Source organism: Nansenia antarctica, assembly GCF_963989245.1.
Source record: "Nansenia antarctica genome assembly, chromosome: 4".
Lineage (NCBI taxonomy): Eukaryota > Metazoa > Chordata > Actinopteri > Argentiniformes > Microstomatidae > Nansenia > Nansenia antarctica.
Window position 1 is genome coordinate 2,715,652 of NC_137689.1, and position 12,627 is coordinate 2,728,278.

The 12,627-nt window shown below is 45.5% G+C and overlaps 1 protein-coding gene across 1 annotated transcript; it reads right to left on the reverse strand.

Annotated features, from left to right (window-relative positions):
- Positions 1–5,101: 5,101 nt before the first annotated feature.
- Positions 5,102–11,486, reverse strand: tmem218 (transmembrane protein 218; the record flags this gene model as incomplete). The annotated part of the gene is made up of 3 exons (XM_080530302.1): positions 5,102–5,230; positions 10,731–10,833; positions 11,377–11,486. 3 exons carry the CDS (start codon positions 11,484–11,486, stop codon positions 5,102–5,104), a joined length of 342 nt encoding a protein of 113 aa, XP_080386428.1.
- Positions 11,487–12,627: the final 1,141 nt, after the last annotated feature.

The following is a 12,627-nucleotide window of genomic DNA, read 5'->3' on the forward strand; positions in this document are numbered from 1 at the left end:
GTGTTTTCGATATAAAACAGAAATGGCTACAAAGGATCTCCTGGAGAACCTCTGCCCAGCCAGCCAGCCAAAGTCGATTCAACTTCTGTCCAGCTAACATGACTCCACACGCCACAGACTCTTGTCTAGTCTCTTGTTGAAGTGGAAAAGGATGCTCCAACTCCAAGCGTGGGGTAAAGATATTTGGGTGGTGATCATCACCAGTAGATCAGTGGACCATCAGGGGTAAGCTTGGGGTGAGAGCTGAGAGGGTTGGGTGACGTATCCCCATACTGCAACCAGGAAGGGATGGGGTGGGGGTGTGAAAAGCAAAGGCAAGGCAGTTCTGCATGAGTGGATCTCAATGCAGATTTTTAGCGAGGAGAGGAGAACCCCCTTTCCTCTCTTTTTACCCTCGACTGCTTCAATATCAAACACCCACACCCACATCCTGGGCTTTGCACACACCTCTTTGCCTTCACATCTCTCTCTCTCTCTCTTTCTCTATATCCCCCCCCCCTTTCTTTGTATGTCCAGCTGGCTGTTCCACAAAGACTTGGGCTGGAGGTCCCAAATGAGCCTCAACACCCCCTAGACCCTTTGTTCTGCTCATTTTCCCACTCCAGAGAGAGAGAGAGAGAGAGAATGAGAGAGAGAGGGAGAGAGAGAGAGGGAGAGAGAGAATGAGAGAGATAGAGAGAGGGAGAATGAGAGAGGGAGAGAGAAAGAGAGAGGGAGAGAGAGAGGGAGGGAGAGAGAAAGAGAATAAGAGGGAGAGAGAGAGGGTGAGAGAGAGAGAGAGGGGGAGAGTGAGAGAGAAGGATAATGAGAGAGAGAGTGAGAGAGAGGGAGAGAGAGAGGGGGAGGGAGAGAGAGAGAAAGAGAGAGAGGGAGAGAAAGAGAGAGTGAATGAGAGGGAGAGAGAGAGAGAACGAGAATAAGAGAGAGAGAACGAGAGAGAGAGAGAGAGACAGAGAGAGAGAGAATGAGAGAGAGAGAGAGAAAGAGAGAGAGGGAGGGAGAGAGAGAGACGGAGAGAGGGAGAGAGAGAGAGAGAGAATGAGAGAGAGAGAGAAAGAGAGAGAGGGAGGGAGAGAGAGAGACGGAGAGAGGGAGAGAGAGAGAGAGAGAGAGGGAGAGAGAGATGTCTTAAGAAAGAAATACACTTAGATCTCAGGAAAGAACTCTGGGTCTGCTGGCCTTAAACTGGCAGGAAGAGAGATAGGGAGGCGGATGACGGACATGTTGGTAATTGGAGGAATCTGTTGCATGGCAACCTTGAAACGCCAACTGTTGCTGAGGAACCTCTCAACATTGTTGTTAACCATAACTTCATTGTTTAACCATAACTCATGAGAGCCCTAGTGCACAATCACTAAGTCATAGGTAGTTGTTGTTTGAACCAAAACAAGCAGACAAGCTCATATAACTCCTATTTTAGAGACTCTACACTGGCTTCCCGTTAAGTTCAGAATAGATTTCAAGATCCTTCTGCTTGTTTATAAAGCTCTCACTGGCACAGCACCAGAATATCACTGGTATCACAAGACCTTTTGCTAGCATACCAGCCCAATAGAGCTCTCAGGTCTTCTGCTAGCATACCAGCCCAATAGAGCTCTCAGGTCTTCTGACGCTGGTTTTCTCTGTGTACCACATGTACAAGAGAAGAGATTTGGTGAGGCTGCATTCTCATTTTATGCTCCAGATTGTGTCTCACTGCCAGTTTACATTAGGGATGCAACCTCAGCACATTATGTTCAAGTCAAGACTAAAAACCCATCTTTTTAATATTGTCTTTAAATTACTTAATAATACAATTATAATTATATAATGATTGGAGCACTTTGAGCTGCAACGGTTGCAGGAAAAGCGCTAAACAAATAAAGGTTATCATTATTATTATTATTCCACAACTAAATCCTTTTTCCTAATAAGTGTCATGCCTCTCCAGCGCTCAGTGACACCCAGGGCACAGCTAGGATCATGTTTGGTGGTAATCACGCGCTTCATTACAGGCAGAGCCCCCCTGCAGATGAATGTTTGGGGGATCCCGTCCCACCCTGCACCCCTGGTCCCCCAGCAGTGTGTGAAACCTGCGGAGGACTCACCCCGCACAGAAAAGGCCCAGTGTGGAGATGTGGGCCGGAACTAATAGGATTGGTTGTGATTCATTAGATTCTCTTTCATCATCCTGGTTGGAATTTCATCGCACGTCCCGGTGGGGATACACACTTTAAATGTGTGGGGGGGGGAGGAGGAGAGGAGGAGAAGGGAGGGGGGTGTTACTCTGTGGAACCATTGCCCTCCCCCCCTTTCCTTCCCCGATCATATTCATGCCAATGTGCCAGAGTAGGATAGGTAGATGGCTTACAAGAGAGAGGATAGAACATGGCTTCTTTTACAAAAATGACAGTTGAAAATGACAGTTGAAAATGACAGTTGAAATTTCGTTGTTTGGTACCTGTACTGTAGCAATGACTATAAAGTCCATTCATTCATTCAAAACCAAAGCATAAACAAATACTTACACATCTTGGTTATATTTATAGACTGCTGTACATATCACTGGCACAGCAAGGCAATGGACCCCAACAGTTTTGTTTGATGTTACACATACTGACATTATACTGACACTTTTTTTTACATTCCGTCTATGTACGATAACAGAAATTGTGCCACAGCAACATCCTGTTTGATTGTGAGAGAGCCTGAATAAGGTCTATGACTGAAAGCTCGCAATAAACTACGTTTTTTTGCACAGTGTTTGAGTGTGTGGATGCTGTTATTTTGCACTCTGATTGTGAGCGAGTAAAATAACTTCAAAATGGCAGTGTCCTTTGTTACTTCAAGATTCCAGTTCTAGGTTTTGCGGGACAACCGGCCGGCGGTTCCTCTGCTTCTCTGCTTGGTGGAATTGTTTAGGAGAACCAGACGACCCCTCTAAGAAGACATCCGTCAGTCGCCCAAATTTACATTTCAATGCGGTCGAATACAGATGCAATCTATCTAGTTTAAATAGCGGCAGAAGTGACAGAACATAAGATGCATCTGGAGTTAATGAACACCCCAGTCCATTTAGCTGTGAGAGAGGTCCACTTGGACATCACAGGATCGCTGACAGTTCTTGTCTTCATTCAATTACCTCAACGTGAGTGGGTGGAGGGATGGAGGGATGGGGGGATGGAGGGACCACCGCAGTTATGAGGAGGTGATGAAAGGAGAAAGGAACATCGTAACATCTTTAGTTAACCACATAAATCCAATCCAACAGCCGCCCTTCTGCATATGAAACACATAAACACATGTTATGCATATTCTTTAAACAGAGGCTCCTGCAGTATGTCAAGACTAGGCCTTGGTCCTTTGCTTGGTGACTGTGATGGGGTCATCCCTATGTTCCCACAGGCCAATGGTCCCACATTTCTAATATTTCATAGGGGCTAGGGATAGGGTTAGGGTCAGTGTTAGGGTCAGTGTTAGGGCTAGGGTTAGTGTTAGAGCTAGGGTTAGGGTCAGTCAGTGTTAGGGCTAGGGATAGGGTCAGGGCTAGGGTCAGGATTAGGGCTAGGGTTAGGGTCAGGATTAGGGTTAGGGTCAGTGTTAGGGTTAGGGTCAGGATTAGGGTTAGGGTCAGTGTTAGGGCTAGGGTTAGTGTTAGAGCTAGGGTTAGGGTCAGTCAGTGTTAGGGCTAGGGATAGGGTCAGGGTTAGGGTCAGGATTAGGGTTAGTTAGATGACTTAGAAACGTGGGAACATCGAGCTGTGGGACCATCTGGCTGTGGGAACATAGACCAAATAAATCCACTCCAACAGCCGCCCTCCTGCATATGAAAAACATAAACACATGTTATGCATATGCTTTAACAGAGGCCCCTACAGTGTGTCAAGACGAGGCCTCGGTCCTGTGCTTGGTGACTGTGATTACCATTTCAATGTTGATGATGATTTTGAGGGTTAGAATTAGTTTGATGCAAATTGTGATTCAAGCATCACTCGTTCAAAGAGAAAGGATTCCAACAATGAAATATTTTTTGAAGTTGTATAAAAAAACACACAATACAAACAAAGGGTTAAAAAAAGAAAAGCAAACATAAAAATCACAAAATCAGTCTTTCGTCTGGAACTCCAGCCTCAGAGTTGGAGTCATATGTGTGGTGTTAATGCAGCTGCCCTCCGTCTACATGTAGACCGCTGCTTTCCAAACATAAAACAAACAAGTATCATCGCTGAGTATAATCGTAGAGTATAAGTCGGTTGTTAAGTCTGCAATTTAGCAATTTCCGGGTCCAAATAAAAAAATCCCCGCACCAGTGTACCAGTGTACTAAAGAGGTAGAATGACAGTTCAATCGTTTTTTAGACTCTGATCTATTCAAACAAGGGACACAGCACTTTCCCATTTTTCCCATATTGTCAGCGTCTTTGAGCCTCGGAAAAGCGCTATATAAAAATAATGAATTATTATTATTACTGAGGCATTTCGAAGAGAGCGCCTCAGCCAGCGTTGGACCCAGAAACACGTCACGACTAGTCACACGACCGAATAGTCAAGTATCATCGCCGAGTGTCATCGAGTAAGATAGGTGGATGACTTACTACAAGAGAGAGGATTTTACAAAAATGAGAACAGGTGATATGAATATCATGCATATTCATATCACCTGTTCTCATTTAAAAAAATAAAAATAATCCTCTCTCTCATCCAGTCATCCACCTATCCTTCTCTGGCACGTTGATGGTTGATACCACACATAATGACACTCCCTGATGATGTAACACCGACGATACTTGTTTTGTTTTATGTTCACGTTCAAGCAGAGGTCTAAATACAGGTCGTTGTCAAACCTCTAGGCAGCTGCTGTACTACAGTACATCAGACAGCGTTGTACGCTTTCATTTCGTCTGACCAAAGCCACCAACCAACCCCACAACAAACAACAACACCAGTTAACCACAGAGAGAAACACTTTGCCAATCCTTGTGTTTTTGGCTCGAGTGCTTTCGATCTAGCGGGTCCATTTCACTGCGGTCCCTCGTTGCTGGTCTCCTCTCTCATCTCGAGGCAGAGGCACACTGACAACAACCGTTGAGTCCGCGGGCCAACTTGGCCCCGGCTCTGCTCTGCTATCTCAAGGGCTTGGCGTAGACGGCTTCCAGGAAGTGATGGGGGAGTAGCAGGGACAGAGCCACCAGGAAGACCACGCTCGCCGCGCACAGCAGCACGTAGCGGCCGATAAAGAAACTGTCCACGATCTGGTGGGAGAGAGAGAGACAGAGAGAGAGGGGGGGGGGGAGGGAGGGAGAGAGAGAGAGAGAGAGAGAGGGAGAGAGAGAGAGAGAGAGGGGGAGAGGGAGAGAGAGAGAGAGAGAGAGGGGGGGAGAGAGAGAGGGGTGGGGAGGGAGACAGAGAGAGAGAGAGAGAGATGGAAGGAGAGAGAGAGAGAGAGAGAGTGGGGGGAGGGAGAGAGAGAGAGAGAAAGAGGGGGAGGGAGAGAGACAGAGAGAGAGAGAAAAGGAGAGAGAGAGAGAGGGGGGGGAGGGAGAGAGAGACAGACAGAGAGAGGGAGAGAGAGAGAGAGAGAGAGAGAGAGAGAGAGAGAGAGAGAGAGAGAGAGAGAGAAAAGGAGAGAGAGAGAGGGAGGGGGAGAGAGAGAGACGCCACGTTAATGTGTCATATGCTGGCTGGCTTATCGAGAGTTTACATGTTTACGTTTGATTAGTGATGTTTTTGTATTGGATTGGAAGACTTTGAAGAAACGTTTCTCCTGTTGTCCAGCAGGTGTCAGCAGAGAGCCTCTGTGATCAGTGCTGCTAAGAAAAAAATGCTTCGACTCGATTCACCTCCTGTGAGTTGAGCCTCACTATAAGCCCAGTGTGAAAGGTGTAACCATCACTGCAGTTGACCAATGTCTTTCTATAGATTCACTTATTATCTGTTGCAGCTAATCGCGACAGGTGCACATGACCACTCGTAGACTCGTTCAAAACACTAAGATTAGTCACAGTAGAGACACAGTATTGATGTTATAGGCTATATAAGTGCCATCACAAACACCTATGAACCATGAACATAGCTGTCATGGAAAACATTGATGTGAACCATCTGTGAACCAAACTGTAAGGCTTTACTATCACAGATAATAACAATGTTAGACCATGTCAATAATAATGTTTTATTTTATTTTATAATTGTTTTAATATAATTAAAATGGCTCATAAAATAAAATAACAATGTTGAATTAAACACCAAGATCATGACTGATTGAAAACACATAATGCTACACATGCTAATAAAATACATTTAATCCAGCCCTCTTCAAAAGACATACACTATCAACGACTCATTGAATATCCCTACACCAGAAAGAGTCAGTTTGGTATAACAACAACAACAACAACAACAACAACAACAATAACACATAAATAACCTCACAGGGGGGGGGCTAACTCGTCTAGTCAGGGGGTCCCTGCGACTCTGACTACAGCGGCTGAGGGTTCAACTCCGACAGTCAAACTGCCGTTGTTCTACCGACACTTTGCCTGTTGGAACAAAAGGAGCACCGGGAGAGTCAGAGGAGGAGGGGAGGAGGAGAGGAGGAGAGGAGGAGGAGGAGGGGAGGAGGAGGGGAGGAGGAGGAGAGGAGGAGGGGAGGAGAGGAGGAGAGGAGGAGGAGGAGGGGAGGAGGAGGGGAGGAGGAGAGGAGGAGAATACTAAACCAGGAACCCCCAAACTCCCCCAAGACCCGGCTCACCGCCGAGGAGGCCACAGTCTTACAAGGAGGCAACAACCCTGCTGCTGACTGAAGACAGAGCCTTGGTGGGGAGGTGGGTGTGTGTGTGGGGGGGGGAGGGTGGAGGGGGGGGCATTGTCTCTTGCGGATGCAGTGTTCTCTCATTTAATGCATCTCACTTTCTAATTTGCCAATTAGCCAGCGCGCCGAGCCCAGAGCGGCGGCCATGTTTTATTAATGTGGCGTGGAGCGCTCGGCACGGCGCGGCACGGCCTCCTGTCTGGGGCCGGGCTAATTGGCACTGTGATATTCTGCTTTTGTTTAACAGCGAGAGGTTAGCCATCCCCTGCACTGCACACACACATGCACGCATGCGTACACACCGTACACACACACACACACACACACACACACACACACACACACACAAAACAATGCATAGACGTACCTGCACACACACGCACACACATAAACACGCCTGCACACACACACACGCACACGTAAACATGCGCACAGGAACTAAACATGTACACTACATACTACACACAGTACACACCCAAACAAACAAAATGCATACACGTACCTGCACACACACGCACACCATCACAAGCATGCACGACCCAGGCACATGCACGTAAACATACGCACAGGAACTAAACACTTATGTACCGTACACTACATACATGTTAGACTGTTTAGCCCCGAGGTTAAACACGTTGTATTATAGTCGGGGTACTTATGTAACTATGCTTTTAGTCCTCCAAATGACATCTTATGGTTTAACGTCTATGAATCCTAACTTGTATCATTATGATTGATGTTCTGTCGGCTACACGTTGACATGATTGACGTGTGTCAGGACTGTTCCCAGCTAGCGAGCGCATAAGGTGTGTCATGGCTGCTAGGGGTCGGGGGGGGGGGTATGTAACAGTGTTGGACACGCATGGATGTGGCTGCTACATTTGCGACCCCTGTAAACCACACTAATCTAACTAACTAGCCTAACTAACTAGCTAGCCTTTGGCCCCTAGTCTCTGTTTCTGTTTTGTTTTGTTTGTTTTCTGTTTTTGTCTGTCTGACCATTTCCTGCAGAATTGTAAAGTGTCCTTGGGTTTTATGCAAGGCGCTATATAAATCCAAGTTATTATTATTATTATTATTATTATTATTATTATTATTATTATTATTATTATTAATCAGTCTGTGGCTGGGCACTGGGTTATTTTAGACTAGACACTGCTGTTATTTAGCCTACATGTTCATCAGGTCTGGTTAAGATGTCAGTTTGTGTTGTGTTGCTCAGAGGATGAAGATATTATTTCCGACAGGGATCCACCGCGGATCAGAGCGTTGTTACGTTAAACAGTCCCTCAGGAGGGTTCGGGGTTTTCATAATTGATCACGTTACCCAGACCAATCAGACCACATCAACAAACGTTTCATCTGTCCCCTGTCAACGTGTTCACGTGTGGAGCTCGTGGTCGACTGACAGGCAGAGCAAGGGGATGAAAATCCATCTAATTTGCTTAGAAAAATAGATATTTCAAAGAAATTTCCCAGTGTTTTAAATAACAGGTTGTTTAACGGTACTACGTGCTGTATAGCCCTGGAACACAAGAGATAGTAGTTAATCTTATTAGAACTGTGCACACCTGACATTGTATTCCTTTAGGTGAAGTTAATTTGACTCCTTCAAATTAGCCCTCAAAACACATCTGTTCTCCAAGGCCTTTGGCCCCATGTCAATGTTTCAGTTTTGCTTTGTTTTCTGTTTTGCCTGTCTGATCATTCCCTCGAATTGTAAAGCGTCCTAGGGTCTTTTGAAAGGCGCAATATAAATTAAAGTTATTATTATTATTATTATTATTAACATTATATAAAATAAAATAAAAAGATAAAGATAAATCGCCTCGCAAATGTTCTGAAAATGCAGCAAAATCAACAAGCATTTCTGGCCACAGATATCACAAAAAAACAACATTCCTGGAGGAATTGATTAAAGGTTCATGTTAATGGAGCGTTAAGGCCAATGCACACGGCGTGCAATTTTGTCGCACGACAACATTCGATTCTCAATTCTTTGAATTATTTCAATTGGTGTGAATGGAGAATCGAATGTTGTCTTGCGATACTATCGCATCGCACGCCGTGTGCATTGTCTCATTCAAAACAATGGAATCGAATTCGGCGGTGCGACAAAATCGGGGCCGTGTGCATTGGGCTTTAGTGTTTGCCTGTTTTGTGTTTCAGCAGGTTTATTTGGTAGTTTTTTTCCCCCTGCCAAAATACTTTTGGATTCAAATCAATCCAGTGTCCTCTTTAGAGACCTTCACCTTTATGAATGATTAGTAGACAGATAAACATATAAAAAGACTGGTCTGGGTTGAGTGGTCTCGATGTAATACTATAGCAAAACATGTTACAACAGCCCCAGATCTCCCCAATGTTGTTACAGGTCCTTAAAGCTGTCACTATGGGTTAAGGTTACGAGCCTTCAGCCACACATTACACTATAAGCATTTGCTAACACATGAATAGTGAAACATCTAGGCTTGATACGTTTCATATCTGGGTTACCCACTGTATGTAGTAACTCTGCACACTCTTAAGATGTATTATGCAACGTATCTTTATACGAATCAATATTTTATCACATTAATCTAACTACACGAGATATGTCAGAGGGGAGAATCAACGAAAAAACCCCGAAAGCAAATCATGAACTCATTTAAAATCTAAAAGTCAGTTAAAAATAGAAGAACGAATAACATCAAAACGCAACCGCCTGAATCACTGTGGTCGACTACTTCTCCTACTTCTACATTTAGAAGAGTTTTGGCATTTAGCAGACTACTCCTTATTCCAAAGCCACTTACTTTCTACTGTACGTGTGTGCTGATGTTGCCCATTGGCCTGAACCAGAGAGAACTCAGTAAACAGTGTCTGCCCCTCCCAGTACTTCTGGCTCACCCTGCGCTCACATAAAAAACGCAAAAACTGGCCAGGCCGAGCTTGTCTGTGGGGTGGCAGCCTGCTCGGTAGATCTGGCTGGCTTATTTGGCAAAGCGCACAGCACAGAGGAAACGCTGCAGCAGCCTGTTTGTGCTGCGCTGCTGTTGGGATGAGATAAACCAGAGCAGGTCTTTACGACAAACACCACGCCACATGTTCTCTAACGGGGCCAGGCCCGCTCTGCTAACGGCCGGAAGATGTCTGGGTCCGTAAAAAGAATAAACGTGATGAAATAAGGGATGTGTACGGAGGTATGGAGGGTCTGTCTGTCTGTCTGTCTGTCTGTCTGTCTGTCTGTCTCAGGCTATGGAGGGACTGTCTGTCTGTCTGTCTGTCTGTCTGTCTGTCTGTCTGTCTGTCTGTCTGTCTGTCTGTCTGTCTGTCTCAGGCTATGGAGGGTCTGTCTGTCTGTCTGTCTGTCTCAGGCTATGGAGGGACTGTCTGTCTGTCTGTCTGTCTGTCTGTCTCAGGATGGCTCGTCATCTGTGTCGACGAGGAGAATCATCTAATAAGGATCCAAGAGTGTTATATTTTAAAGTGATGTTCATTCAGTCAAAATCGTTAAAATACCACCACACATCCGTGATCAGACTTGGCTGAGGTGCTGGAACTGAAGAGTATCAATGGAGTGCAAAAATAACAGCATCCACACACTCAAACACTGTGGAAAGAATTTAGTTTATTGAGAGCTTTAGGTCATAGACCTTCTTCAGGCATAAAGTAGACACAGGTGAATGCAGTGGTGTAAAGGGTTCAAACAACCCAATGAACCCATTACACCACTGCATTCACTTGTGTGCTTTATGCCTGAAGAAGGTCTATGCCCGAAAGCTCACGCAATAAACTACTTTTTTGCACAGATTTGAGTGTGCAAAATGATGTTCAGTAAAAGTGTGTGTGTGTGTGTGTGTGTGTGTGTGTGTGTGTGTGTGTGTGTGTGTGTGTGTGTGGGCGTGTGTGTGCGTGTGTGTGTGTGTGTGTGTGTGTGTGTGTGTGTGTGTGTGGCCTACCTCTATTTCCCGAAACGTGGAGGGGGTCTCAGCGCTGCGGGGGAAGAACACCAGGGTCACGGTGAGGATGACGGCCAGGAGCACGACAGGGACAACCCCCATCCTGGAGAGAGGGGAGAAGGACAATGTGAGAAACTACTTGCTATGATTGTTGCATTGTTGTTGCTATCTAACTTGTTCCACGTGAAAACGTCTTGCGTCAGACATACGCAACCCTTTACGTGGCGGACCAGGGAATGTTCAGGCTTCTGTTCACACCTAAGCCTTCCCGGTAAATTACATTCCCAGCGAATTTCCATGTAAAATCTGTTCACACATGCCCCATACCAGGTACATTCCATTTATTGGACGCTCTCGATTTCAATGTATGACGCATCATTTGAAAGCTTACAATCTGTAGTTTCAGACTATGTAAAAAAAAACAGAAAAATTACTTATTTTGGCAACTGAATTATGGTTTCACCAGCTGGTGTCACATATGTCTACACCTCCATCAACCCTCCATCCATGATGGCGAACACACACTGTTGTCTTAAACATCAGCAGAAAGACATACATGACTCACAACTGGATGTATGTGTGAGGGTGACTCAACTGAATATGTGTGAGTGTGACACAACTGGACGTATGTGTGAGTGTGACTTACTTTGTTGCCCCCGAGGCTCTCAGGAGGACCATCCCCAGCACCAGGGCCACGATCCAGGTGAGGGCGATGAGGAAGACCCCCGTCCCTACGCCCAGCACGGTGCCAGACATCCCTCTTCAGTCTCTGTCTCTTCTGTCCCTCTTCAGTCTCTGTCTCTTCTGTCCGGGGTTGAATGTTGAATGTGCCGCCTCTCTGACAGAACACTTGTCCCCAGCCAGGCCCCCCGCCAGTAAAACTGGTCTAGACCCGCCACTGTTCCTCTGCAGAATGTAAGGCTGAGTCACATCCACCTGTAAGGCTGTAAGTCACATCCACCTGTCAAGATTCAAGACACAAGTGCAGTGAGAGCTATCTGGCTACTAGTTGTGTATGCTGGCTAGTGAAGAATGACTTAAAGCTTAGGGGGACACACAACTGTTCAGAGAAATGATTCTGGAACAGTCTGTCTCCCTCTGACAGTTGAGGTAGCGCCATCTCTAAATGTTTTTACTGGTCAGGTCATGGTGCATCTCTGGAAGAAAGTTCTCCACAGGCATTAGGCTTTGATTTCACAACTATACAATGCGTACACCTTATACACTCACACACTTACACACACGCATAGTCATACACACTCCTACCCATACACATACACACTGATACGCAGCACTTTTGTGTAGAGAATGACAAGTTCTATTCTGATTGTATCTTGTACGCTCTTTGTGTGTTTCTTGGTGTAGGCTATTATTTGTGTCTGTTCTTTGTTGTTCTTGGTTATGAATTGATAAAACAACAAGAAAACAAACTTTTTCGTGTCAATTCGTTTTCAAACAAATGTTCTAAACAATGTGTGTTCTGCAGAGAATGATGGACTTCATTAGGGATGTGAAAACAAAACGCTGTTAATTGCGAATCCACAATAAACGCATAGGCTACTATTGTCTGTTAGCATGCTGGGCTGTTATGAATGGAGAACACCATAGTACACCGGCTAGCCTAGCATGTAGCCTAGTCTAGCATGTAGCCCAGGAACTAGCTGGAAACTACGAGCCTGTGGTTGTTCAGAAGAGACGATCATGACAACAACAATTAACTATAATACCTAGACTACTACTGTGATTCAAGCTATCATGCACCTAACAGCAGCTAACTAGGCTAACTAGACTGTGTGTGCTCACAGAGGGACTAACTTATCACCCCAGAGCTGCACATTCATACAACAGTTAGTTCCGACCAAGTCATCTGATTGGACGAGAGGCATTCCATGACTGG